Genomic DNA, 24,715 nt, shown 5'->3' with positions numbered 1-24,715 from the left:
GTTTAAAATTAGAAAACAATTACAAGAAGAAAACTAAAAAATTCAAGTAAGTGGAGATTAAATAACAATGCTACTGAACAACCAATATGTCAAAGAAGAAATCAAAAGAAAAATCATAAAATATCTTGAGACAAACGAAAATGGAAATACAGCATACCAAAACTTACGGGATACCACAAAAGCAGTTCTAAGACAGAAAGTCATAACAATAAACGCCTACGTTAAGAACAAGAAAGATCTCAAATAAACAAACTAACTTTACACCTCAAGGAACTAGAAGAAGAAGAATAACCTAAGCCTAATATTAGTAGAAGGAAGAAAATAACAAAGATTAGAGAGGAAATAAATGAAATCGAGATAAAAAGACTATAGAAAAGATCAATGAAACTAAGAGCTGATTTTCTGAAAAGATGAACAAAATGCCTACACCGTGTTTTCTCTCTCACCACTTCATTAATTCCAATTACACATTTATTATACCTTATCACACTATCCTCCATATAACATAACTTCCTGCCAATTTCCAATCTTTTCCCTCTCTATAGTGTATTCTAAATAATCACTTCTAGTCCAGTTTCACTAATTCTCTTTTAGTCATGTATAATCAGCTATCAAACCTATCTTTTGAATTTTTAATTTTAATTATTTCATTTTTCTTTTCTATAAATCCTATTTGGTTTTTTTTTTCAATGCCTGTAATGTCCCTTTTTGCAGTTTCTTATACCCCTGAGGTATTTCCAAGCTTGCCTTTTATTTTTTAAAACATAGCAAGCATGCCTAAAACTAGATCCAATAAATCTCGTTTCTGAGGTCTGCAGAGATCACTTTTTACTGTTCCTTCTTTATCCTGGTCCTCAACTATGGTGCCTTGTTTCTTTAATGCTTGATTATCTTTAATTGCATGTCCTTGAAAGGTTAGTTGAAGAGTTCTCAAAGCCTTCTAGAAGGAAGATGCTTTCTTCCAAAAGAACATTTGCAGTTGCTTCTGTTAAGTGTCATGGTTAACTGGAACCAACTTAAGACTCACTTCATGGTCTGATGTTTCTTTGACCACCCAGCTAAATGAGAATTTTGGCAGCAATCCCTGTGGTTTATTAGTTCTCAGTGAAAGGTTTTCTGGTTATTTTTTTCTTCTCTTTTCTCTCCCTTGCTCTGCTCAGTGCCAAAGCAACTCTCCCTGTAATCTACTGAAAGTGGGGAAAAGAGGACATAGGGGAGGTGGGGTAGTTTTAATTTTGTGTTCACCCTTACCGAAAAGGTTTACCCCTAACCAGTTTAATGTGGAGAGCTGGTATTTAACTTCTGATCTTGGGGGGACCTGAGCTGTGACTACTTTCCTCTTCATCTAGGGGGCCATCAAAATTGAAGTTCACAGCTTCCTGATCAGCGAAGGCCTTCAAGGCAAAAGCAGCTTCAAATGCTGATCTTAATTTTCCGGCATTCACCAGCAATTCCTCTCTCATTAGCTCTTCAGTGTCTTTAGGATATCTTGCTTCTATTCCATTCAAATATTTTAGTTGTCATTAGTAGGAGAAATGATTCAAACACCTGGCTTGCCATTACCAAAAACAGAAGTCCCAAACCTTATTAACGCTCTTCAGTTTGTTGAACGGAAATAATTTTTGAATGAATGAATGAATGACTTTCAAATTAAACAGACATGTCACCCTCAGATTCAATCATCTAACCTGTCTGAACATCAGTTTCACAAAATAAAGGGGATGAACAAAATTATCTCTATGATTCTTTATTGTCTAAAATAGCAGGATCTATTGCATATACATGCGATGTCACCTTTCAGCTTTTGCAGGCTCCATTTATGGTAGTCAGATGGGCAAAGTTTTCTCACAGTGTTACAACAATTCCAAGATAAGAATAAATGAGACTCACTGTTGATCCAAGGGATCCCTTTTCCATCTTCTCAAATCCAAGAGCCAAGACACAATCTGCCAGACCTTGAAAGAAAATGTAATTAGTTTGAAAAACTTATATTTCCAGACACCCAACAAAATATCATTAAATACTTCAATTTAACTAAGCATGTCAGTTTATACAAAATGTAAAAACATGGTATAATCCTATAAAATTTTTAATAAGTGAAAAATTACAGAGAAAATTCTTATATGCTTCTAAATAAGAGGAAAAATTAATAAATTATATAATTCTTTCTTTGATTCTCAGTGTTAATAAGACTTTTGATTAATGTGGAAATATGTTCCAGTGAAGAACAAATATAAATAGCTAATTTTCAATTTTTAAACATTAAGTAAAATTTTAAAAAATTTTAAAGCAACTTGATGAAAATCTCAACAGAATTATTTTTGGAGGGAGGGGACACCTAAAAATGATGTTAAAGTTCAACTAAACAGCAAAACAAGCAGAATTGCCAAAATTTTTCCTAAAAAAGAGGAAAAAACAATAACAACATAGGGGGCACAGGGGATACTAGTATTATCCAATAGTGAGACATTATAAAGCTCAAACAATTAAAACACCAAAGAGTAGAGCAATAATCAACAATCAATCAGAAGAAAGAACAGAGGGCCTAATAAAAGAGCCTAAATATTTGGAAATATAGACTATGATATATATCCGAGAGAACTGAAAATATATGACCACAAAAAAAATTGTACACAAGTGCTTACAGCAACATTATTCATAATAGCCAAAAAGCAGAAACAATTCAATGTCCATCAACATGTAAATGGATAAACAAAATGTGATATATCCATACAATGAATTATTAGTTGGCCACAAAAAAGAATGAAGTACTGATACATGCTACAACATGGATGAACTGTGAAAATATTATGCTAAGTGAAAGAAGCCACAAAAGGCCATATATCATATGATTCCATTTATATAATGTTCAGAATAGGTAAATCCATAGAGACAGAAAGTAGATTAGTGGTTCCCAGGGGCTGTTGGGAGAGGGAAATGGGAAGTGACTGCTAATGGGTACCACTTTCTTTTTGGGGTGATAAAAACGTTCTAAGATTAGATAGTGGTGATAGTTGCATAAACCTGTGAATATACTAAAAAACACTGAATTGTAAACTTTAAAAGGGTGAATTTTATGCTATATAAAGCACCTCTCAATATAATTGTTTTTTGTTTGTTTGTTTTTTGTTTGTTTTTGTTTTTGTTTTTTGCGGTACGCGGGTCTCTCACTGTTGTGGGCTCTCCCGTTGCGGAGCACAGGCTCCAGACCAGGCTCAGCGGCCGTGGCTCACAGGCCTAGCCACTCCACGGCATGTGGGATCTTCCCGGACTGGAGCACGAACCCGTGTCCCCTGCATCAGCAGGAGGACTCTCAACCACTGCGCCACCAGGAAAGCCCTAATTGTTATTTTTTTTAAAAGAAATACATTATAAAGCAATCCCTCTGATGGTCGTATGGAGAAATAATAAAAGGGGGGCAATAACTCCACATCTATTTAAGTTTACTAGACAAATAGGCACTTCTCACCACCCTGAATCAGTTGCCGGGCCATAAACAAAGCCGTTGAACCAGTAGAACAGTTATTGTTGACGTTGATTATAGGAATTCCAGTCAGTCCCAAACTGTGATAGATAGCCCTCTGCCCACAGGTAGAGTCACCTATATATTAAAAAAAAAAAAAAAATTTATATATGCAACAGGAGAATTATGGAGCTGCAAAGCAACATAATACTACATTATGGTTTTTCCAGTGTTTTGTCTTTGTCTAACATACAACATGGGCAGAACAATAAATATACTATTGACATCTTACTCAGAAAGAGTTTTAGCATGAAGCATCATTTACTCTGCAAATATAAAAATTCTCAAAACACAGAATATATATGCACTTTCTTTACACAATACAGAGGTAGGAAAGTAGAGACATGACCAAGTAATAGCAAACAATTCAATCTGGCTAGGGCTACATGACAGGCAGCAATACTTCATGTATACTGTCAGATATAAATCTTTTAAAACTAAACCAATTGGGCTTCCCTGCTGGTGCAGTGGTTGAGAGTCTGCCTGCCGATGCAGGGGACACGGGTTCGTGCCCTGGTCAGGGAGGATCCCACGTGCCGCGGAGCGGCTGGGCCCGTGAGCCATGGCCGCTGGGCCTGCCCGTCCGGAGCCTGTGCTCTGCAGCGGGAGAGGTCGCAACGGTGAGAGGCCCGCGTACCGCAAAAATAAAAAACTAAACCAATTAATTAAAAGGCCATGATTTTTCTCTTCACGTAAAATTTTGTAACTTCAAAAAGTTAAAAGATTCTGCATGCCAGGGTATTCCAGAGGAATGTAATCCAAGTAAAAACACATTTGACTCCCTTTCCCAAGGAACATGTCCACCAAGGCAGACATGCTGGAACAGTATGATGGAAACACCTGAAGATACAGACACTCCAGAAGTCTTCAGGGAAAACAGTAAGGTTCAGGGCCTCCCTTTCGTAAACACATTGTGCATCTCTTTGAACTAGTAAATTTCCCTTCAAGAATTCTCTTGATATCTTGAAATCTCAAAGAAATAATCACAGATATAAATAAAGATTCATCTACAGTAATGCTTACTATAGCCTTTTATAATAACTAGAAATTAGAAATAATTTAAAATGTCCAAGAATAGGGTATCATTCCTACTGCTAAATAAACTGTAGTAAATCCCCAAGACTAGAATATCATGAGGTAATTTAAAATGCTGTAAAAAGACTGGGGACATTCTAAATGTCCATTAAAAGGGGATAGATTAAATAAATCATGAAATATCTATTCAATGGAACACTATGCTATCATTAAAAGAGACCAAGAAAGCTCCTTATGAAACAATTTGAATAGTCACCAAGAACTACTAAGTTAAAAAGAGCAAAATATAGGGACTTCCCTGGTGGTCTAGCGGTTAAGACTCCACGCTCCCAATGCAGGGGGGCCTGGGTTCAATCCCTGGTCAGGGAACTAGACCCTGCATGCTGCAGCTAAAAGATCCCGCACGCCACAACTAAGATCCTGCACACGGCAACTAAGACCCAGTGCATCCAAATAAATAAGTAAATAATTTTTTAAAAAAAGCAAAATACAAAATAATGTGTATATTATCCTACCATGTGTGTAACAAAAGAAAGGGGGAGGGGGTATTTATACACCCACACATACTTAGTTTTATATGGATAAATTACCTATGAAAAGATACACTAGAAATTAGTGAAATTGCACTACTATACATAAAATAGATAAGCAACATGGATTTACTATATAACACAGGGAACAATATTCAATGTCTTATAATAACCTATAATGGAAAATAATCTGAAAAAATATATATATAACTGAATCACTTTCCTGTACACCTGAAACTAACACAATATTATAAATCAAATATACTTCAATAAAAAAAAGAAATTAGTAAAATTGGTTGTCTAAGGAAAGGGAATCATGAGACAGGGAGACAGGAATAAGAGTGAGACTCTCCACTACATGAACATCTACCTTTTGTATTTTTTTTTTTTTTGCAGTACGCAGGCCTCTCACTGTTGTGGCCTCTCCCGTTGCGGAGCACAGGCTCCGGACGCGCAGGCTCAGCGGCCATGGCTCACGGGCCCAGCCGCTCCGCGGCACGTGGGATCTTCCCGGACCAGGGCACGAACCCATGTCCCCTGCATCGGCAGGCAGACTCTCAACCACTGCACCACCAGGGAAGCCCTACCTTTGTTATTTTTGTACCGTGTAAATGTTTAATCTATTCCAGAAAAAAGAAATTTGAAAAATATTAATGATGAAATGAAAGAAGACTGAATCACATGGGAAATATTGAATACAATAAAATGAGAAAAGCAGGTTACCAAAAAGTATGTAACTAGGACCTAAATTGAAGAGAAAATTATGTGCGCATACGTATTCACACATATTCATACTCACTGAAGGACCTACACCAAAAAAGTAATGGTAATAATCTCTGGATAATGAGATTACAGGTGACTTACTTTTTCTTGCGCTTTTCTGTGTTTCCTTTTTTTAATTACAATAGTATATATCATTTTTCTAATTAGAAAAAAATCTTAATGTTATTAGATACAAAAAATCAATAAATACAAATTTTAAGACAACAAAGAAAAAAGATAAAAAGTGTTTTAATTTAATAAAAAGTGTACTGTTTTGGCAGTACAATAATGGCAAAAAATATATATATATATATACACTAAACTAGGCTGACACATAAGGGAAATCTAGAAATGATGAGAATAAGACCCTGAACTCTGAGTTTTGAGGGTTAAAATTCAGAAATTCCTCTGCATTGTTTATGTAGTTGCTGTAATTTTTAGAATACATAGTTTACTACGTACCATAAACATAGCCAATACATGCCTGTTCTACTGCAGAATAAGGGATCTGTGCATCCGCTAAAGCCTTCTGGCCTATAAAAACAAAAAAAAATTATCACGTAGCACTTTGAGTAAAAATAAGTTTAGAGTTTTCCCAGAGTAAATCTACCTCTAGTTAGTCTATGTTCAATTCAAATGACAAATCCTTCATCAAATCATCTCAGACTTTCAGAAGTTATCTTACCTTTCAAAAGTTATCATTTCTTCCTCTAAGCTATTGTAACACTTTTTCATACCGCCTTTTTGATATTTAACATTTCCTATTCTAACTGTACACCTAACTATAAATATCAATATATTAAATCCCAATAGTCTTAACGCTCCTTAATGTCGAGGTGTGTTATTCATCTCTGTGGCTCTATCGTACATCTAGAGGACAAAATAGGATAGAATGTTATTGTTGAGCAGGAGTGTGGGAGCACTCATATCGTCATCTTACAAAGCCAGGATCAAGAGATGACCCTGTCTATGGAACAAGAAATGAAGCTTTAAGGATGCTATCCAAAGGTACAGAAATGACCAATGGAGGAACTGATAAAAATTATGAAAATAAACTACGAAGAGGAGAGTGGAACTTAGAGATAAGATGTAACCTAAATCCTCATCTACCATAGTGAGAAGCAAACAGATGTCTAAAACTGATAAGTCAAAAACTGGAATAAGTGTGGTGGAACAAATATTTAGAGATATGGAGATAACCACCAGAAGAACTAAAGCCAAAACCGTTAAAAGAAGTTGCCCGCTGGGGAAGGGGCCTGGGAAGTATAAGCCATCTGTGTGTGTGTGTGTGTGTTTCAACCATATGAATGTATTACTTTGAAGTTTTTTTTAACTTAAGAAGATATATGATTGATTATGGGATTGGTTTAGTCACACTAGTTATCTTTTCCCACTTAATGTCTGAGCAAAAAAATTAATGTTTTACTTATAATAATGTTGATGAGATTATGTTTAAAAGAGCATTCTCATATGCTGCTACTGAAACTAATAATGTAAACAGTCTGAAAAATAATCTGACAAGAGTCTTAAAACTGTTTATGTTCATTGTTCCAGTGAGTCTACTTCTAGGCTTTGTCCTCAACAATAACTAGAGGTGAGAACAAATATTTGTGTTCAGCAAGAAATTTACTATAATTCTTCTAAAATATCAAAAAGTTGTGAAGCAAATATCCAACAAAAATTATGGCATAAATATATAATAAAATATGCAAAAATTAATTTTTTCCAGTTTTAAGTGGAGAAATCTTTATAATAATAAGTTTTAAAAATCAGGATACAAAACTACATATAGAATATGATCCCAGATAGCCGCAGAAAAAGAAAATTAAAATAGAATACACCAAGGGAATGTAAACTGATACAGCCACTATGGAGAACAGTATGGAGGTTTCTTAAAAAACTAAAAATAGAATTACCACATGACCCAGCAATCCCACTACTGGGCATATACCCAGAGAAAACCACAATTCAAAAGGGCACGTGCACCTCAGGGTTCATTGCAGCACTATCTACAATAGCCAGGTCATGGAAGCAACCTAGATGCCCATCGACAGACAAATGGATAAAGAATATGTGGTACATATATACAATGGAATATTACTCAGCCATAAAAAGGAACAAAATTGGGTCATTTGTTGACACGTGGATGGATCTAGAGACTGTCATACAGAGTGAAGTAAGTCAGAAAGAGAAAAACAAATATTTTATATTAATGCATATATGTGGAACCTAGAAAAATGGTACAGATGAACTGGTTTGCAGAGCAGAAATTGAGACACAGATGTGGAGAACAAACGTGTGGACACCAAGGAGGAAAGCGGCGGGGGGTGGGGGTGGGGATGTGATGAATTGGGAGATTGGGATTGACATGTAAACACTGATGTGTATAAAATTGATGACTAATAAGAACCTGCTGTATAAAAAAATAAATAAAATTAAATTTAAAAATTTAAAAAAACAGAAAACCAATTTAGAAAAATAAAAAAATAAAACATTAAATGAACAGTGTCTACCCGGAAAATCAACATCAGTTAATCAAATTTCATGAACTTTCCTTTTGGGGGCAGAGATTTCTGATTCCCTGTATAGTAATATCTAAATACTGAGTTGAATGATGGAGTTGAAATGAAACCTAATTTATGAACACTGAGTGCACTAGGTACCTGTAGAGACAAGCAGTGTCTAATTAAAAACCACAGTAACCCTTTTTGGGTTGCTGGCAGCAAGCTGGCAAGAATAGGAGGAAGGGGAAGGCTTCCTAGGAGGAGGACTGTACCTGAACAACTTCATGGGACCACCGAGCTCCCAAGGTCTCCATGAGTGGGAAGCCTGTATTCCCCAGCACTCCCTTAAACAGCTGATACCTAAGCTTAGACTGCTTGGCCTTGAACTTAAAACATCTCCTTTGACCCAGCTTCCTGTTAAGGTTGCAAGGCTGCTCCACGATCAAGACAGACCACACAATAAACTACAATGTTCAAGGATCTGAATGTTCTATATTACCTGCTTCCTTTGCCAAGTCAGGGTAGTCTCTTGAATTCTCAACTCCAGGCTTTGTGAACTAGAAATATAGGAGATAATAAATAGAAACAAATATAGTTAGATTTTTTCACAACAGAGAACTGCAGAAATTCATTCGTCTATTCATTTAAACAAAAACATACTGAGCACCTATCATGTTTCTGGACTCTGATAATAAATAATATACAGTTCGTACCCTCCGGGAGCTTAGCATCTAATGGAAAACAGGCAATTACACCACAGTGTCATAAGTACAGAATGATTTGGGAGAGACAATTACCCAGCTTTGGAGGACTAGAAAGGCTTCCCAGAGGAACTGATGTTTAAATTAAGTCTTTAAGGATGAGTAGGAATTAGCCAAGTGAAAGAAAAGGAAATTCTAGAGCAAAGGCCTGGAAATGACAGAATATAACAGTTTTACATGCAAACAATTTTATATTGCAGAGGCTGAAACATGATTTGAAATGGCAAGTGATAAGGACAGAAAAATGACTGAGGACCAAACGATGATAATTACTAAAATTTATTGGGCACTTACTGTTGTTACTCACTGTACTAAGAACTTCACATGTATTAACTTGTTTAATCCTCACAACAGCCCTCAGAGGTAGGTACTACTCTTATCACCATTTTAAGATAAGAAAACAAGGGCAGAGATTAAGTCACTTGCCCAAGGATACACAGCTAATAATTAGTGGAGCTGAAACTTCAACCTGGTTCTAGAGCCTATTCACAAGTGACCTTATATGCCCTCCTATGACACCCGGGCTTTATCCTGAAGACAGTGGATTTAAAAAAAAAAAAAAAAGACTGAAATAAACAATGAGATACACCACAACACCAAACACTGACAGGATGTGGAGCAGCAGGAACTCTCGTTCACTGCTGGTGGAATACAAAATGGTACAGCCACTGTGGAAGACAGTTCGGCAGTTTCATACAAAACTAAACATCCTCTTAACATATGATCCAGCAGTTGTGCTCCTTGGTATTTACCAAATGAGTTTAAAACTTATGTTGACACAAAAACCTGCACATGGATATTTACAGTAGCTTTATTTATTATTGTTTAAATTTATTTATTTATTTATTTTTGGTTGCACTGGGTCTTCATTGCTGCACGTGGGCTTTCTCTAGTTGTGGCAAGCAGGGGCTACTCTTCCTTGCCGTGCATGGGTTTCTCATTGCGGTGGCTTGCCCTTGTTGTGCAGCACAGCCTCTAGGCACGCAGGCTTCAGTAGTTGTGGCATGCGGGCTCAGTAGTTGTGCCTTGCAGGCTCTAGAGCACAGGCTCAGTAGTTGAGGCGCATGGGCTTAGTTACTCCACGGCATGTGGAATCTTCCCAGACCAGGGCTCGAACCCGTGTCCCCTGCATTGGCAGGCGGATTCTTAACCACTGCGCCGCCAGGGAAGCCCTATAGTAGCTTTATTTATAATTGCCAAATTTGGAAGCAACCAAGATGTCTTTAGCAGGTGAAAGGTTAAATAAACTGTAGTAAAACCAGACAATGGAATATTATTCAGCACTAAAAAGATATGAGCTACCAAACCACAGAAAGACATGGAGGAATTTTAAATGTATATTACTAAGTGAAGAAGCCAATCTGAAATGGCTACATATTGTATGATTCCAACTACATGACATTCTGGAAAAGGCAAAACTATGGAGACAGTAAAAAAAAATTAGTTGTTGTCAGGGACTGAGGGAAGGGAGGGATGAAGAGGCAGAGCAAGAGGATTTCAGGGCAGTGAAACTATTCTGTATGATGATGTAATGTATACGTGTCACCACATATGTGTCTAAACCCATAGAATATACAACACCAAGAGTGAACCCTAATGTAAACTATGGACTTTGAGTGATAATGATGTGTCAATGCAGGTTCACTGACTATAACATATGTGCCACTCTAATGCTGATCATTGATAGTGGGCAAGGCTTTCCGGCAGGGTCGGGGGCAGTGAGTATGTAGGAACCCTCTGTACTTTCTGCTCAATTTTGCTGTGAACCTAAAACTGCTTTGAAAAATAAAGCCCTACTTTAAAAAGAGAGAGACAGAGAGTCTGGGCCGAGAAGACGTGCACGTTAGATCATTCTAAATGCAATGTTGAGAAATGAATGAACGGAGCAAGGCTGGAGGCAGTGAGACCAAATGGCATAATTCTGAAATAGCCCAAGTGAGAGTTAACTAAGATAGCAGCAGAAAGAATGGAAAGAAGCAAAGAGACTTGAGAAACATAAGTGAAATAAAATCTACCAAATACAGTGATCAATTAGATAAGATGGAGTGGTCTGCTAGTCAGAGGTTGTGCTAACGAGAAATGGCTTTCAAAAATTTTTAACTGCAAACCACGATAACATACATGACCCAGTAGACACATAGTGAAGCAAAATTTTCATGAAATACTTATTCTTGTTATATTGATACAGTATTTTTGATTCTATTTCAATTTTTTTAATGCTAGAGGCAACCTTCTAAACAGACATCACTACCCTTGCAATGGATCACAAAACCCAGTTTGAAACACTGTATAGATACTAGACTTAAATGCCACACTTTATTACACAGTGCCAAAATACATCTGTTGAACTGAACCAAAACAAAATGTTTAACATTTGTTCCTATCTCTTACCCACCCCAATTCTTCATAACTTCTGAATTAGGGAATCCTTCATAATTCCCTAATTCAGCAGCCCCAAATTACCTATTTCACCTGTAGTTACTCTTCAGTTCACTAATTACAATCAGAGCATGTAGTATAGAGAGCACTTACTGTAAGGAGAGAGTACTGTGCTACTAGGCTCCACCAAGTAATACCTATTAATAACCACATTATCATCCAGGTAGTGAAATGACTGCACTTTCTCATTTCTTACTGAAATCAAGGCAGTTTTTAAAAGATTAGTCAAGCAAATAAACACATACAACATTACTCCTTCAAAATGAGAAGCATGTTTAGGTGGAAACTACCAAATGTCCATTAACAATAAATTGAATATATTATGGAATGTTCACACAATGGACTATGTTACCTCAATGAGAATGAACAATCTATAACTACACATAGAATTAAGGATGAATCCCAGAGACATAATGTTGAATGAAAAAGCCAAAACTAACCTATGATATTAAAGGTCAGAAGTCAGGATAATGGTAACCCTTTGCAGGCAAGGAGTCAGTGACTGGAAGAAGGCACAGAGTAATTTCTGAGGTGCTGGTAATGTTCTGTTTACATTTGCTTTTTAGTTTTTATTTTTTTAATATAAAATAAAACTAAAAACGTACCTCAAGGCCTATAATAAAAACAGCAATCTTGTTCCACTACTCTCCACCCACTAGTCGTACTTGCTCCCAAAACATCCATTTTCAATTCTTTTAGATATTTCTTCTTTTATAAAATGCCATGTTTCTAAATATTCTTATACTATTATTTCTTTATCAATGTAAGAAATTATATCATAGTCTCTAATAAGGGCCAATGAGAATTAGGTCTCTCAGGCCACTTCACATATACATTTACAGTTCCCCCATCCTCCTTATACAGTTGAATCACAATTTTTTTTATTAAATCAGTATGTAGTGCTTACCTTATAAAGTTAATGTTTCTTAGTATTGGGCTAGGTTGTATACTATGATTACATGTGCTTTATTGTACAATTTTGTTTTGCTTTGTTTTTCCTGGAGTTAACTGCCTCATTTTTAAAGTTTTAACCTTTTTATTGTAAATAACAGAGATACAGAAAACCACACACACACACACACATCTCCTAATGAATTACTTTAAGGCAAACACTCTTGTAACCATTGACAAAGATTCTCTCCTTTACCAAATTCTAGCCAAGCTCCTCTGAGTCCTCTTCTCTACTAGGTCTCAACCTTGGCCTAAAAACTTAAACACTAACGTAGTTTTTATGAGTTCTAACTTGCTCAAGGCCAGGTCCCTAGGAGGACCCTAGCCCCACTTAAGGCACCTGCCTGAGAAAACTCAAGGCTGTCAAAAGAATTTACTGCTTCTTCCAGCCAACACCTGAACACAGGGCTGGTCTCCCAGTCTCTGTGGGAGGGTAGGAGCCTAAGCTTGGGTAAGCACCAGTTAGCAAATCCAGATGGGTTTCGTGTGAACTAGCCTCCCCTCTCCCCACTTTATGTAAGTTTTCACTTCCCTGACCCTACAGCTGGCCCTCTGCATCCGTGGGTTCTGCATTCACAGATACAGAGGGCCAACTAAGGGGACTGAGAGTCCATGGATCCTGGTATCCAAGAGAGATCCTGGAACCAATCCCCCAGGGATACCAAGGGACTACTGTATTGTGTCCCTACTCACCACCCTCCCTATTCCCTTATTATCCCTTTAAAATACCCAGTCACATCTGTATAAAGTTAGTTCAGTTCACACTGGACTTTTTCCCTTTTGCAATAGCATATTACTAATTAAAATCTGTCCTAACACTTTACCTAGTGTCTACCTTTATCTTTGACACCAACCACCCAGACTAAAAAATTGAACCCTGCCTGCCCCTCCACAAACTCCTCTAAGCACTCTGTTCCAATCTCAACCCCGCTCCACCCCCAAAGTAATTATTATCCTGATTCTTACAATAATCACTTCCTTTTAGTATTTCATAGTTTTACCACCCAAGTGTCTATCTGTAGACACTATTGTTCAGCCCTTTTTTAAAGTGTTTATAGGCCTTTCAAATTCTCTTTTAATCTACAGGTTCCCCTCCACTACTTTCTTTTCCTCTCAATACATCTGTTAAAGAACCCAGAGCACTTGGCCTGTAGCTTCCCACAGTCTGGATTTTGTAGATTGCATACTCATGCAGTTCAACATGTTCCTCTGTTCTCTTTATTTCCCACACATTGGCAGCTGGATCCAGAAGCTTGCAGACTCACATTCTATCTCCCTGACAAAACTATAGGTAGTGGTGTATTCTTTCATAAGGAAGCATATAACATCTGATTATTTTTTGCTCTTTGTGTTTCTAACAGTTGTTGGTGCTCAATGACTAGATCCAGCAATTCTCAAAACTTCTCGGTCTCAAGACCACTTTAAACTCTTAAAGATCACTGAAGATACCAAAGGGCTTTTGATTATGAGGATTATATTTACCAGTATTTACCCTCTTGGCACTTAAAATAGGACATTTAAAAATAACTTTTAATTCACTCAAAAAAAAACCATTACATGTTAACATAAATAATTTTTATGAAAAATAACTATATCTCCCCCTCAAAAAAGTGATGAGTGGCATCATTTTGCATTTCTGCAATTCTTTTTTTTTTTTGGCTGTATTGGGTCTTTGTTGCTGCACACAGGCTTTCTCTAGTTGCAGCAAGTGAGCGGGGGCTACTCTTCGTTGCGGTCGCGGGCTTCTCATCACGGTGGTTTCTCTTGTTGTGGAGCACAGGCTCTAGGTGCACGGTCTTCAGTAGCTGCAGCACGCGGACTCAGGAGTTGTGGCACGCAGGCCCTAGAGCACGCGGTCTTCAGTAGTTGCAGCTCACGGACTCTAGAGCGCAGGCTCAGTAGTTGTGGCTCACAGGCTTAACTGCTCCATGGCATATGGGATCTTCCCGGACCTAGAATTGAACCCATGTCCCCTGCATTGGCAGGCGGATTCTTAACCACTGCACCATCAAGGAAGTCCCCTGCAATTCTCTTTATTGTCTGGTTTAACAGGAGGCAGCTGAATTCTCACAGCTGATTCTTCATTCAGCATTTGGTGTTATGCTGTTTTGGCTGACGTCTATGAAGTAAATCTGACCTCACACAGATATGTGATTGGAAAAGGGAGGAGCATTTTAATAGCCTTTTTAGATAATTGTGGATATTCTTTTATACTACACTAAAACTTGACAAGTGGGAGTTTCTTACAGGTTAGTTGCAATGTTGAATTTAAAACAATATCAATGAACTTTTCATATTCTTGTTATATTCAAGTCCATTAAAATCTTGCACTTTTTTTTTTTTTGCAAAACCAAATTTTACTTAAAGCACAAATACATTACTTTTTGCAAAGAGATTCATGACACAGGACTAGACAGTGAGGTCAGATAGCCACTTAGCACACGTTTAAGTCCACGGCACCTCCTAGGAACTGAGGGAGTGGCCCCATGTCCCTGGATACAGCTGTCTGGGCTGATTCTAGGGGGTGACAGAGTTCAGGCTGAAGTTTAATGCCTTAAATACTGGCTTCACTTGAGTACCACACAGTGGCAGCTCTTGACATTATTAAAAAGGAAGCAACGCACTAAAGGGAAGGTACAGACGGGTTTGGTGAATGACTAATTCTCACTACACAAACAGGCAAACTTAAGTTACCATATCAGCCATTCTAACATCTGTATAGAAATTCCCAGGAAGATGTGTCCCTCAAGGCTAATTGTAAACCAGGATGTACACTTTGGAAGTCGGTCCCTTGCAGTGCCTGTAACAGGAGTATCCTGGAGACGCTGTGGTGGCAGGACAGGCCACTTTGCAGAAGAGTTACCTGGGGCCTAGCAGCTTCATCCTTCAAGCCCCACTTGGTGCACACTGGGTTTGGGGGCCGTCTTGGGGAGGACAGGGAAGAGGCACTCCTCAATAAATAAGGTCGGGAAACAGACTTGGGCTTCACACTCCATCCTGCAGTCCCCCTTAGCCCAAGCAAGTGACTGAGGAAGAAGGAACAGCAGCCAGCGGAGTGGGAGTGGCCGTCCCACACCCCTGCTGGGGTCTCAGCTGAGTTGCTGGTGGTTGAGTGCTCTGATGATGGCTGGCATCTCCTTTCTGCAAAAGCATCAGTCCACACGGGTAGGATGCAGGGTGGGGCAGTCCCGGAGCCCCTCCAGTGACAGGTTTAATGGACAGCAGTAGGGAAGCAGCTTAATGGCCCAGCCAACACAGTCCTTCTTGAGAGCAGCTGACCCGTGAAGGAGAAGCTCTAGTCCTCCGTCTTCAGTGTTTCTGGTGGGGCAGCAAACGGAAGAACTGGGCGACATGTAGCATGGAGAAGCTGATGTGCTGGGCACAGACCTGCCCAGAAGGACAATGAACAGCTCTTGGGGTCTGCTTGGTGTGGCGGGCTGTTCCAGCCAAGGTGGCTTCCACTTCCTGCCTGGGAGGAAGAAGGCATGGGCTCCCGCCCTTGTGGGGAGGCAGGACTGTGAAGTGGTCTGTCTCCTTCCTGCTGAAGGGTCAAGTGTGGGTCAAGTCACAACTTCAGCAGACCTCGTTTAACCAGTTTTTGTTCTCTTACAAAAAAAAGAAAAAAAAGACCCACAGAACCAAATCCTACATGACAATAAATATGGTTTTTCTCCATAATATTGCTTAGGAAGAGCCCGCAATCCAGTCATCCTGAAGGTCCCAAATATCACAGGCAAGTGGGGTTTTCCTGGTGAGACGGATCCCTGCGTGGAGTGGGTCGGTGTCTGTGCCGAGAGGCCTGCTGGGGTGCGTGACACCCGGGGCATTGACGTGATCCTCAGAAGAACAGAGGTCCGAGAGTAAAAATGACATCAAAAGCAACCAGGCGTCTGCTCTCCTTGCCTTAGGCTGACGCCAGAGCTCTGCTTGTGGAGGCGGGCGGACACCCCCAAGAGGCTGGGCTGGGCTGGAGCCAGGCCAAGATGGGGCGGGGGTCCCACAGTGCGAAAACCCCAAATAGCCGAGATTGAGGCGCCAACAGGTTAACGCCAGCACTCCAGCGCATGCAGTGAGATCTGGAGACCCAGGTCTCCAGGAGACGCTGGTGTGGTGTCTGTGATGGCAGCGGAAAGCTGGGTGACGCAAAGAGGAGAAACGCTGTAAAGTCAAGATTCGCCACCACGCATCGTGAATCAAAGTCCGGGTGCCAGACCAGTCGCAGGCACGGAAAAAAGGAATAACGAAACCCCACATTTTGTGCACGGAAGAATGCAGGAGGGTTCTCAGAAACACCGTGGTGGGCTGGTATGCTTTGGAATGGAAGCAATATCTCTCCAAGGAAGCAAGAAAATCCTGCACTTTGAGTGGAGTGGTAATCTGGCTTTTCTCTGGAGCCATTTCACATAATTTTCCACACCTCTGCCAGGAAGCTGGTATGTGTCTGATTGCCAGTGTTCTGGGAACAGGGCTGGGAAGTACCATCATTTAGTATACAGAATTTCACTTGATTCCCTTTTTTTCAACTTGGGCCTCACTCCCGCCTTCCACTAAGCCTAATGGTCAGATGATTCTAGAGACTCATCTGTTCAGTTTCTCCAGAAAACAAGCCTCCAATACCCTGACAAGGAAGGGATAGTCACCTAGTGGTAAAAAGGATCTTGGAATCCAATTATTCCATAGAAGTGTTTTCCTTCCCTCTCATCCCCACCTTACTTGGCATCTAGTACATGCTGGTTCTGAGCCTTCTGGAGTTCTGCAGGAAGACCCAGCCAGTATAACCCCTCTCCAGGAACTTGGGTTGTGGGTTTCTCTGTTCTGAGTCAATGACCACTTTTCCATCAGCTTTTAATCATCCAATGTTTTTCTGACATCTTTCTGCTATTGCTTCCTCTCCTAGTCACTTCACCCTTACTGTCATTTTCATGGTATTTGGAAAGCACCAATAGAGATAAATTCATATTTTCAACCTGCCATGCTTATCCAAATGTCCTAATACATCATATTTAAATTACCTGTTTATCCTTTCCTCCTCCATATTATACATTCCTTAAGAACAGGAACCTTGCTTTTTTCATCTTTGTACTCCTAGCATATAGCACATACTATGTTTATTGAATATATGCTTAAATGATGAATTAACTACCCTATAACATTAACATGCGTTAGAGATAGCATGGAAGAAACATGAGATTTTAAGTAATGCAGTTTCAAAAGTTGGGAGCAGTATCAAGATAGATAAATTACTTAGCCCCTCTAAGCCACAAAGATGGACAATAAAATGTGGATAATAATAATCCCTTATGTGGTGAGGATTAAACACGATAATGTAATATTTTATTTATTTATTTATTTTGTAATATTTTTTTAAACCGTAGGTTTGTAGAGTGTGACAAAATTAATTGTAAGGGTTGTGGGTTGTGATCAGCATTTTAAAAAATGAAACAAAATAGGAAATATCAAGAGTTCATCACACATAGTAAGTGTTGCTTTAGCAAGCTTGTTTCAGTTTTGTGAGTGCATGTGTGTACGGAGTTGTGATGTAAGATATATTTCTTTCTGTGGGCTGTGGAATTATATATAAAAGTATAGAAAAATCAAATCCTTAATTATATGGTCCTGACTATAACGGCACCAGAATTTCTAAAAAAAAAAGTGGCCAACGTAACTTAGAGCAGTCTGGGGAAGTTTTAAGAAAATACAGGACTTGGACTCTTGCTATAGACTGAATGTCTGTGTCCTCGCAAAATTCATATATTGATATCTAACTCACAAATCTAATTCTTCATTTTTGGAAGTGGGGCCTTTGGGAAGCCATGCAGATGGAGCCATCAGGAATGGCATTAGTGCTCTTATAAAAAAGAGCCCAGAGAGTTCCCTTGCCCCTTCTGCCATAGACAGCTGTCTATGAACCAGAGAGCAGGACCTCACCATGCACCAAATCAGCCTGTGCCTTGATCTTGAACTTCCCAGCCTCCAGAACTGTGAGAAATAAATATTTCTTGCTTAAGCCACCCAGTCTAAGGTATTGCAGTTATACAGCCCTAACCGACTAAGACAGACCAGTTCTTGAAGACAGCCAGAATTTAAATTGATGAAAAGAGGGCATATCAGGAGGTAGGCAGCATAAGCAAAGGGACTCGGCCTGCTGTCAGCCAGGTAGTAGTTGTGATTTAGTTGTGTTAAAACCTCTTGACATGCATCATGCGAATTCTAATTTACCATAGGAATTAATTTCCTACACTGATAATAAAACCTCACTAAGAGAACTTCAAGTTGTCTAGGAATTCAGCTATTCAAATTAAGAACCACAACCAGTTGAGATCTACCAACAGAGCTTAAAGTATTATCTGCTAAATCTCTCCCTCTTCATTAAACCCTCCCCCAAGTTCCAAAAGATCAAACCCAGAGAGAAGTACATTGGCCTAGTAAGCACATCAATAAAGCTGCTCTCCATAGTCCCAATCTCTTCCCTGAAGATTGTAACTAACACCTCCCACACCTCCACCTCTCAACTTGAGGAAACATAAATACATCTCCTACTTCCCAAAGCTCAGTGCTTTTCTATATAGCCAATATAACCAGACATGTAACAGCCAGTGGTGGAGGATCTGACTGTATTTATACCGTACTTTAAAAGGTTTTACTGTCCACCTATACCAGAAGTTCCCTTTCCCATGAAACAATAGGTGATCTCCAAGTATCTGCTTCATAACGTATTAGCTGACTTTTCTACTTACATGTCTTTATTGCTTTGTGTACTCTCAGCCCACTGGGTAAGATAAAAACAAGTTTAAGGCTGTTTTCTCAGAAAGAGAACTTCCCCTAGGAACTCTCTTTCATAAAGCATATCCATTTAATATTGTTCAACTAACATTCACTGAGGTCTTCAGGCACAAGGCATTTTCAAGGTGCTAGAGGTACAGCAATGAATTAGACATGGTACTCACCTTGGAGGAGCTTACGTGCAAAAGAAGAATATAGACATAAAAACAGAATTTCAGGATAAAACAGTAAGTATTAAGTTAACATGTGGGAAAGTCAGGAGGATCAGAGGAGGCTTCTTGGAGAAGGTCTGAATTGATCTTTTAAAAATGTAAATAAGGGCTTCCCTGGGGGTGCAGTGGTTAAGAATCTGCCTGCCAGTGCAGGGCACATGGGTTCGAGCCCTGGTCCGGGAAGATCCCACATGCCACGGAGCAATTAAGCCCGTGCACCGTAACTACTGAGCCTGTGCTCTAGAGCCCGCGAGCCGCAACTACTGAGCCCACGTGCCACAACTACTGAAGCCCATGCAGCTAGAGCCCGTGCTCCGCAACGAGAAGCCACCGCAGTGAGAAGCCCACGCACAACAACAAAGAGTAGCCCCTGCTCGCCACAACTAGAGAAAAGCCCGCGTGCAGCAACGAAGACCCAACGCAGCCAAAAATAAATAATTTTTAAAAATAAAAATGCAAATAAGTTAACCAGTGAAGACAAACGGTCTTAAGTAGTGGGAAAAACAGAAAGCAAAGCAACAGAGGCATAAAAAAGTTTGGGGTGAAACTAAAAGCAGTTTGGCATCACTAGAGCACAGAGGTGGTGAGGATGTCAAGAAGTGAGACTGTAGGAGTCTCTGGCCTCCTGAGTACCAAGAAGAGTATCACTTGAGGAACAACAAAGGTCGGAGGATCCAGAAAACCTGCCACCTGTGCCGAGACGCTGAGCATCACTAATGATTCTCCTCCTTATCTACACTGGAACTGTCCCTGAGAAGGGATCCTACAAGGAGTATTCCTGGAAGGGCAGACTGGCGACATTCACGACCTGCTTTCCTTTCGGGTGTGAGGCGGACCTTGCCTCTGTCAGAGGTCCACACATCTTAGGATTCCACCCAGATTCAAAGGAGGTGCGGACTTTGGGTCATCTTGGGGCGTCCTTCACAAACTGCGCCCCAGGGAGAAAAGGAAAAAATGAGGAAGATATGGCCGCTGGAACAACCCTGCGATATTACGATCCTGCAGACACGCCCTACATCACAACCCACCCGAGTCGCCACTCTGATGCCCCCAGGGCCAAGAAGCCAAGCTGGGCGGTGGGATGCCCCGGGCGCCCTCCGGGTAGGAAGGACAAACCGACGCACGGCCCCAAATCTGATTCTCCCCCGCCCCACCCCCGGTTCCCGGTCACCTCGAATCTCCCCAGGCCTCACCCAGACAGAGCAGAGCAGGGAGCCCGCCTCCGGGGACACGCGGCTCTGCTTACCTTGGTCATCCCAACGCCCACCACAAACACCCGCTTCCGGAGCGGACACTGTGAGATGTCCACATGCATGGCTCGGACACTTCTGGGCACGGGAGCCGCAGCTAACGTAGGAACGACTGGCCTAACGATCGCGCAGAGCTATTGAAACCTCTGCTGCGCCGGAGCAATTAGAACCGGGGGCGGGGCGGGAGGCGGCCAGGGGGCGGGGCGGGCAGGCGTGGGCGCGCGCGCGTGCGCGTACACTGAGGCGCCTGCGACGTGGCCGAATGGTCGTCTGGCGGGGCTGCGCGGGTTAGGAAACCCTTTGGGGACAAGGCTGGAGTTCACAGGTGGGCTCGAGACCCAGGCCCCCTCAGCCCTTGCAAAAAAGCTCTATAGCCTGGTACCAGCCGCTCAGGTTTAGGTTCTCTATGCTGAGAGGGAGTGTGGCGTGGAGCAAGGCCTGAGGCTGAGGGCAGGGCCAGAAACCGGACTCACAAAAGGGTAGCCTCAGGAAGAATTTCGGAGTGTTGGAGTTGTTCTGTATCCTATTGGTCGTCGTAGTTAAAAGAGTCACTGCACGTGTAAAACAAATAGGACTGTACACTGGGGGAGGGGGGACGGATTTTATTACATGAATGTCTAAAACGAAAACCAAAGTTCTGTCACTAGCTCTGTGACCTTTTTTAACCTCTCTGAAACTCATTCTCATGTGTTGTTTTGTGAGGATTAAAGGAGGTGAGAGAAACAAAGCCTTCAGCACTGAATAGAAGGAATATGTATATATGTAGGTATACTGTGGATGCTTTTTTTTTTTTTTTTTTTTGTGGATGCTTTTTATTGGCTGATTTTGAATTTGCAGATTTTCCTGCTCACAAAAATCTATTTGTAACCCCAAGATCAATACTAGAAGAACCCTTGAGGTGGCAGAAAATGTGAGTTGCCCCACGTGCCTGTTCTCAGCTGAGGTTAAACAAGAACCATGCTCTGTTTCGGCTCATGCTGTAAACCAAGGTGCTTCTCATGATCTATTTAGTGCCACCTTATTCGCATTTTTGTGTTTTTTGTTGATTTCACTGTTTAAAAGTGGTCCCCCGGGCTTCCCTGGTGGCGCAGTGGTTGAGAGTCCGCCTGCCGATGCAGGGCACACGGGTTCGTGCCCCGGTCCGGGAAGATCCCACACGCCACGGAGCGGCTGGGCCTGTGAGCCGTGGCCGCTGAGCCTGCGTGTCCGGAGCCTGTGCTCCGCAACGGGAGAGGCCACAACAGTCAGAGGCCCACATACCGCAAAAAAAAAAAAAAAAAAAAAAAAAAAAAAGTGGTCCCCAAGCATGATGCCTGAAATGCTATCTAGTATACCTAGATACAAGAAGGGTGTGAGGTGCACTATGAAGAAAATACATGAACTTAGTTCAAACATGTTATAGTGCTATTGGCTCTGAGTTCAATGTTAATATATATATGTGACTAATAAGATGTCTTTAAACAGAAACACACATAAAAGAAGGTTATGTATTGATCAGCTGACAAAAAACGCTGTGGGCAGAAACTTGCAGGAGCCTAACACTGCATTTCCCCTAGGAGCAATTGTTCAGTATTCACTAATTTGTGTTCACAGCAACTTTCAGAACATAAATACCACCAAAAACTGAGAACCGACTCTGCGTGTGTGTGTGTGTGTGTGTGTGTGTGTGTGTGTGTGTGTAAAACTTCTGAGGCCCCTTCCAGTCCTAAGGGTGTGTGATAAGAGCCCCTCCTAGATCTCCATGGCGTAAAGCATCATATGCTGGAAGTTCACTCCCTCAGGAAAACTTCCTGTAGTTGTTCCTAGCACTGGTGGAATTTAAGGCCAGATGCTGATTTAGCAGAAACTCCACTTGGCTGCTGAGGAGCCGTTGGGCAGGAAGCGGAACAAGGAAGCTACACGGAAAGGCAAGGGAAGAACATGTGGCAAGCAGAGGTGTTCTGAGACTGATCACACTATCTCTATGGGGACAGAGTAACCTGTCTCTGGGGGAAGGGACATGTTCAAATTGAGGCTGACTGGCCTCAGGGTTATTGCAGGAGACAGCCTTACCCCTGGAAGGGAAACTGAACCAAGTGGACCCTCAGTTCACAGGTGATTTTTATTATTTCAAAAGGCCTTATAGAAATTTCATATGTATATACACCATACCACCCCCAATAAAAATCACCATAGGTTCAAAACATCCGTATCCAGAACCCACTCTCTACTGAATCACAACCTGTGGGAGTAAAGCCTAGGCATCAATATTTAGAAAGTTGCTCCTAGTTGATTCTAAGGAGCCTCCACTAGGCTGGGTAAAGAACTCCTGGGCTGAGAATGGGTCAACTTAGTAAAATCTTCACGTGACCAGAGAAGGGGCAAAGAATCTCCCCTTTTCCTGCCTATTCCTAGAGTCCAGCATAAGGCTGGCACTGAAGAGGCTTTTACTAAGTGTAGAGTTGTTTCTTGAAACTCTGATTGGCTGATAAAGACAGCACTGTGATTGGTGGATAAGATAACCCAATAGAGCAAGAAGTCAGAGAGTCCAGTTTAATTATTATGTAACAAATGCTGCCTGTCCCATGGACATTGGTTTCAAAAAAGGAGCCCAGAGGTGGAGAGGGAGTAATAATAAACATTGCTGTTAATGCTGAAAAGATTGGGAAAGGGCACTTCCCTTTCCAATGTGGAAGACTAGATAATCCAAAAATTCTCCTGCCCCAAAACACCTAGAAATGCTGCATAAAATACAACAAACTTCTTTTAAATGCATACAAGATGGAAGAGGCAAGTTTTTTCTTTTAATTTTATATCCATCTGTACTGTTTGAATGTTTTGATCTTGTGTGTACGTTACTTTTATTTTTGTCTTTATCATGTACTTATTTTAATTTTTGTCGTGTTTTGTTTTCATTTTAACTATTTATTTTTGAGTAGATAATACTTAAAACATGAATCAAGATTCAAAAAGTACAAAAGGTCAAACTGTAAAAATTCTCCCTCCTACCCCTATTGCCAGCTTCCAGTTCCTCTCTCCTATCCTAGAAATATTTTATGTAACTACAACCAAGTGTATATATACCCACCTAAGTAATGCTGTCCCTCTTTATAACACAAATTTTAGCATTCTTTACACACTATTCCACATCTTGATTTTTTTCATACAAAAATAGATTTTGAAGATCATATCAGAGCTTCCTATGTTTTTTCATAACTGCATAGTATTCAATTTACAAATATACTATAATTTATTTAACCAATCCCCTGTTGTTGGATATCAACACTGTTTCCAGTCTTTTGCTATTATAAGCAATGCTGCAATGAATAATCTTGTACATATGTCATTTCACACCTGTGTGGGTATATCCGTAGGTTAAATTCCTAAAATTGGAATTTCACAGTAAAAAAAAAAGAGGTGATTTATACTTCTGAACATATATTGCCGATTGGCCTCCATTAAAGACATTACTATCATCATTGTGAGAATGATCTGCAAATATCCTTTAGTAACTAAAACAATAGTTAAATTCATATTATAGTTCAGAAGGGATTACTGAAGAACTTTTTGCTTAAAGCCAGCAGGATTTAAAAGAAAAAAAATGTTACTACCTATGGCCATATTATTACTACCACTCTCATCCTACCTCCCTTGCTCCTTTGCTAAGCTTCCTTGGAATCCCAGAAATAATCATAATGTAGAGAGGAGGAGGTGCACCTTGTTATTTTAAAAATCAGGCACCAGATTTCCTCTTAGGAAAAGAACTTCCTTTACTTGGTGTATTAGTTTGTGAGGGTTGCCATAACAAAGTACCACAAATTGGGTCGCTTAAACAGCAGAAATTTATTTATGCACAGTTCTGGGGGGCTAGAAGTCCAGGATGAAGGAGTTGACAGGGTTGGTTTTGTCTGAGGCCTTGGCCTCTCCTTGGCTTCTAAATGGCCATTTTCTCACTTTGTCTTCCTGTATACCCATCTGTGTTAAAA

At 40.4% G+C, this 24,715-nt stretch overlaps 1 protein-coding gene across 3 annotated transcripts in view; it reads right to left on the bottom strand.

The window, feature by feature from the left end:
* SCP2 (sterol carrier protein 2) overlaps positions 1–20,923 on the bottom strand; it is a 164,345-nt gene extending 143,422 nt beyond the window's left edge. The window contains exons 1-6 of one of the 3 annotated variants that reach the window (XM_067726166.1): positions 20,747–20,888; positions 20,309–20,428; positions 8,854–8,911; positions 6,313–6,384; positions 3,470–3,601; positions 1,891–1,955 (exon numbers count right to left, since the gene is read on the bottom strand). In XM_067726166.1, coding sequence (XP_067582267.1) covers positions 1,891–1,955; positions 3,470–3,601; positions 6,313–6,384; positions 8,854–8,911; positions 20,309–20,362 — 381 coding nt within the window. In that variant the 5' untranslated portion in view covers positions 20,363–20,428; positions 20,747–20,888. Of the gene's footprint in view, positions 1–1,890; positions 1,956–3,469; positions 3,602–6,312; positions 6,385–8,853; positions 8,912–20,308; positions 20,429–20,746 lie in introns of those variants that run through there. The other 2 variants (XM_067726165.1, XM_067726168.1) reach the window with 2 other exon arrangements.
* Between the last annotated feature and the right edge of the window lie 3,792 nt (positions 20,924–24,715).

This window comes from Pseudorca crassidens, chromosome 2 (assembly GCF_039906515.1).
Source record: "Pseudorca crassidens isolate mPseCra1 chromosome 2, mPseCra1.hap1, whole genome shotgun sequence".
Taxonomy (NCBI): Eukaryota; Metazoa; Chordata; class Mammalia; order Artiodactyla; family Delphinidae; genus Pseudorca; species Pseudorca crassidens.
Note: the sequence above shows the minus strand (reverse complement) of the source record. Positions and strands in the feature narration are given on the sequence as shown.